General features: G+C 47.0%; 1 protein-coding gene across 1 annotated transcript in view; it reads left to right on the top strand.

Annotated features, from left to right (window-relative positions):
• The first annotated feature begins 3,182 nt into the window (after positions 1-3,182).
• Positions 3,183-5,000, top strand: part of LOC144513334 (ceramide-1-phosphate transfer protein-like) — a 6,508-nt gene continuing 4,690 nt past the window's right edge. Inside the window, exons 1-3 of the mRNA XM_078244378.1 lie at positions 3,183-3,273; positions 3,425-3,489; positions 4,729-4,892. Coding sequence (XP_078100504.1) covers positions 3,183-3,273; positions 3,425-3,489; positions 4,729-4,892 — 320 coding nt within the window. The remainder of the gene's footprint in view (positions 3,274-3,424; positions 3,490-4,728; positions 4,893-5,000) is intronic.

Raw genomic sequence — 5,000 nt, 5'->3', positions numbered from 1 at the left:
CCAGGACGTTGGACAGACTAATGTTAAAGGTCCCATGGCATGAAAATGTCCCTTTATGAGGTATTTTAACATTAATATGAGTCCCCCCAGCCTGCCTATGGCCCCCCAGTGGCTAGAAATGGTGATAGGTGTAAACCGAGCCCTGGGTATCCTGCTCTGCCTTTGAGAAAATGAAAGCTCAGATGGGTCGATCTGGACTCTTCCCTTTATGACGTCATAAGGGGAAAGGTTACCTCCCCTTTCTCTGCTTTGACCATGGCAATTTGGCCCCCCCATGAGAGAGAGAGAGACATCATGGCCTTCAAACGAGCAAAGTGGCAGTTGGTCAAGGCCACACCCCCACCCTCCACCTTGCCCCCCCCCTTTCTCCTCCTCAATAGCATTTAAAACTACAGACACAGAAATGTCTCATCCTAAGGAAAGCTCATTGTGGGACTGGCTCTAGTGGCTGTAATTCTGCACCAAGGCTGAATTTCAGGAAAGAGACTTCAGATACAGTATTAGGGGACCACTAAGGTCTATATAAAAGAGACTTCAGATACAGTATTAGGGGACCACTAAGGTCTATATAAAAGAGACTTCAGATACAGTATTAGGGGGACCACTAAGGTCTCTATAAAAGAGACTTCAGATACAGTATTAGGGGACCACTAAGGTCTATATAAAAGAGACTTCAGATACAGTATTAGGGGACCACTAAGGTCTATATAAAAGAGACTTCAGATACAGTATTAGGGGACCACTAAGGTCTCTATAAAAGAGACTTCAGATACAGTATTAGGGGACCACTAAGGTCTATATAAAAGAGACTTCAGATACAGTATTTGGGGACCACTAAGGTCTATATAAAAGAGACTTCAGATACAGTATTTGGGGACCACTAAGGCCTATATAAAAGACTTCAGATACAGTATTAGGGGACCACTAAGGCCTATATAAAAGACTTCAGATACAGTATTAGGGGACCACTAAGGTCTATATAAAAGAGACTTCAGATACAGTATTAGGGGACCACTAAGGCCTATATAAAAGAGACTTCAGATACAGTATTAGGGGACCACTAAGGCCTACATAAAAGAGACTTCAGATACAGTATTAGGGGACCACTAAGGCCTATATAAAAGAGACTTCAGATACAGTATTAGGGGACCACTAAGGTCTATATAAAAGAGACTTCAGATACAGTATTAGGGGGACCACTAAGGTCTATATAAAAGAGACTTCAGATACAGTATTAGGGGACCACTAAGGTCTATATAAAAGAGACTTCAGATACAGTATTAGGGGACCACTAAGGTCTATATAAAAGAGACTTCAGATACAGTATTTGGGGACCACTAAGGTCTATATAAAAGCATCCAAAGAGGACCATGTCATGGGACCTTTAAGGTGGACCGGCATAGAGTAACGTTAAGGTGGACCGGCATAGAGTAACGTTAAGGTGGACCGGCATAGAGTAACGTTAAGGTGGACCGGCATAGACTAACGTTAAGGTGGACCGGCATAGACTAACGTTAAGGTGGACCGGCATTTTCAAACTCGCGGTGTGTTCGCTGGGATGGGACCTTTTCAAGTGACAAAAAAAAGATTGGTTGCGTTTCCCGTCTTGGTCGACACCGACAGACGGCATATTTTGCAGACCGTGTGATGCAGACCAGAGATATCCAAACTAAGCATGCACCGAATCCAGATTTTTGGGGTTCGGCCGAATACCGAATCCCCTGGTTGAGGTTCTGCTGAGTCCTCGTCCCGTCCTCAGTCCATGAACACAGTCAACACATTAATGAAGTAAACAGTGACTGTCCTTCCTTTGCCGTACCTGAAGTTGCTGCATTCTGGCTGCTGTCTGTAGATTCCTTCATGCTCAGCTCGTATTCTTCCAGATGTTTCATACCAGATGTTGTAACAGCGGTGATGTTGTGTATTGTTTAGGGTCCTCGCCACCACCAGACTAATCAGCATTGCAGATTGAACATGTATCTGGACTTGAATGGCCTTCTTTTGACTGAAAGTACTGCCAAACAACACTTTTTCTGCTCACCAGTTCCATTTCCACTTCCTCTCAGCCTGCTGCATTGAAGCTCCACCTACGTAAACACCTTCCTGTAATCAACGGCGCCGTCATTACGGCGACCAGCGTAGCGCGGAGTGACAGCGTAGGGTTCAGCAGAAACCCAACCCCGTCAAAAAGCCCGATATTCAGCCCAATCTGAGTCCTGGATTCAGTGCTTGTCAACAGTTTCCTCAGCTTTGGAGGATAACGGATCCACTCATTTCTTCCCTTTATTTCACCGCCGCTAGCTTAAACGACGCTCTGCGTAACATGGGGCGTGTACTTTGACGTGCAAGCCAAAAACTTCTTCTTCTACTATTGACGTTTTTTGGGTGGTTGGCAAACAACTCCTGGTGCTCATTACCGCCACCTTCTGAAATGAAGTGGCGTTTATTTCTGCCGAGTGATAGGCTGTTAGATATATCGGGTAAAATATGTCCAAAGGTAATCGTTATCGACCTGAATTTTATCCTGTCGAAGATGAAAAGTGTGTGTGTGTGTGTGTGTGTGTGTGTGTGTGTGGTTGTGTCTGTGTGTGTGTGGTTGTGTCTGTGTGTGTGTGTGTGTGTGTGTGTGTGTGTGTGGGTGTATCTGTGTGTGTGTGTGTGTGTGTGTGTGTCTGTGTGACAAAACAAGCTGAGATAAACAGGACAAAGGTGAAGTGCGAAGTTCATTCTGAGATGTGTGTTTGTACTTCTTGTACCTGTGGGAGTAAGCCAATAAACAACCTTTAACCAGAGAGAGAGAGAGAGAGAGAGAGAGAGAGAGAGAGAGAGAGAGAGAGGGAGAGAGAGAGAGAGAGAGAGAGAGAGAGAGAGAGAGAGAGAGAGAGACAGAGACAGAGAGAGAGAGAGACAGAGAGAGAGAGAGAGAGAGAGAGAGAGAGAGAGAGAGAGAGAGAGAGAGGGAGAGAGAGAGAGAGAGAGAGAGGGAGACAGACAGACAGAGAGAGACAGACAGACAGAGAGAGACAGACAGACAGAGAGAGAAGTGCCGGCTTGTAAACAATGTGCGTGTTTAAACTGGAGGAGATAAAGGGAAAGTGTGTGTTTGGTTTTGTTTGAGTGTGTGTGTGTGAGATTGTGTGTGAGATTGTGTGTGTGTGTGTGTGTGTGCGTCTGTGGTCACCATGGTTTTCCTCAGACGGACAATGCTGCGCCGCTGCCTGCTGCTGTCGGCCATGTTGGCTCTGCTCCTCTTCGTCAGCTCCTTCTGGCTCCGTGAGTTTCCTCCTCCGTCACTGTCCCGAGCGTCGGCCATGTTGGCCCCTCCACACGCATTCAGAGTCATTATTATTGTACAGGGGAGGGAAGAAGCTCCAGTAGTAGAGTAGCAACGGTGAGTTTCTTTGATGTGTTTGTGTCTCTTCAGCTCAGAGCGGATTCAGAGAATGTGGCGGCGCCTGGCAGCCATGTTTGGAGATCTACCCCCAAACGGTAAGACTGTAGCGCCTTTCTCCCATCATGCACTGCAGCCCTGAACGTACTGTGAACGAAATGACAAATGCAAAGAAAGAAATCTCGAATATGAAATGCACACATTTGTTGTAAGTTTGGCTGTGTGTGTGTGTGTCTGTCTCTCTCTTAGTGTGTGTGTGTGTGTGTGTGTCTCTTAATGTGTGTGTGTCTCTCTCTTAGTGTGTGTGTGTCTCTTAATGTGTGTGTGTCTCTCTCTTAGTGTGTGTGTGTGTGTGTGTCTCTTAATGTGTGTGTGTCTCTCTCTTAGTGTGTGTGTGTGTGTGTGTGTCTCTCTCAGTGTGTGTGTGTGTGTGTGTGTGTCTGTCTATCTTGCATCTGACGTAAGTGTCACTTCCCTGTCCAGCGCCCACGTCGTTCAAATAGCAAATGCACCTGCACCCATCTGTGGCCCATGGGCGTGCTGGTCTTACAGGGAGGTGTGTTCAGGTGCATTCTGGGCGTGCTGGTCTTACAGGGAGGTGTGTTCAGGTGCATTCTGGGCGTGCTGGTCTTACAGGGAGGTGTGTTCAGGTGCATTCTGGGCGTGCTGGTCTTACAGGGAGGTGTGTTCAGGTGCATTCTGGGCGTGCTGGTCTTACAGGGAGGTGTGTTCAGGTGCATTCTGGGCGTATTGCTATCTTGAGGCAGTGACAAGTGATGGCACCATTGACCAACAAAAACCTGGTCTAAAGTCAATAACGCAGCATTTCATTGTTATTTTAACAGAGCATTAGTAAAATGCTCCTAGGCTCGTGCACAGCACGTGCACACTATGCTTGTTACACACACAGGGACGCACAGCAGCACACACACTGCAGAAGATTACAAATACAAATATTACGGTGCAAATCCTCCATCATAACAGCAATGCTCCAAGGTCCAAACGCGCCTGGCTTTTAAAGGGAATGGGAGATGATCTCTGATTGGTTGATTGCATGTTACGCCCAAAACTCACCTCTGATTAATGAAGACACTAAGTACAACCCTTTAGAACCATGCGCCCGGCACACGGACCCTTTTTAACGCCGTCAAACTAGCAAAAGTGGATTTGGACACGCCCTAAACGCACCTGCGCCAGGCGCTTCACGCCGTGACCTCAGATCGTTAAAATAGGACCCAAAATGTGTATTTATGTTGGACTACGTTGGTCGTAACCGTAAGTAGCTAATTGAAAAATATATATATACATAATGTGTTGGTTTTGTTTTTTTCTTTCAGCCTGCTCCTCCATTGGTCCCTGACGAAGCCCCGCCCCTCATAAAGGAGTGTCCCGGCCAATCGTTTCAGGCCTGGCGTCTGCTGCGGTATTTAAAGTCCAGCCGTGCGGACGCCGACGACATCCTGCTGGAGCCCTACCTGCAGAGCTGGGACCAGCTGCTCAAGTACAGCAACAGCTTCTTTAAGGGACATTTAATTCATGAGAGTCGGGATACGTGTTGGTGGGGGACACGCCAGAGCAGGGGGAATGAGAGGGGGAAACGCCAGAGCAG

This window comes from Sander vitreus, unplaced genomic scaffold (assembly GCF_031162955.1).
Source record: "Sander vitreus isolate 19-12246 unplaced genomic scaffold, sanVit1 ctg215_0, whole genome shotgun sequence".
NCBI lineage: Eukaryota > Metazoa > Chordata > Actinopteri > Perciformes > Percidae > Sander > Sander vitreus.
The sequence above is the reverse complement of the archived record's forward strand: the minus strand, read 5'-3'. Positions and strand labels throughout refer to the sequence as shown.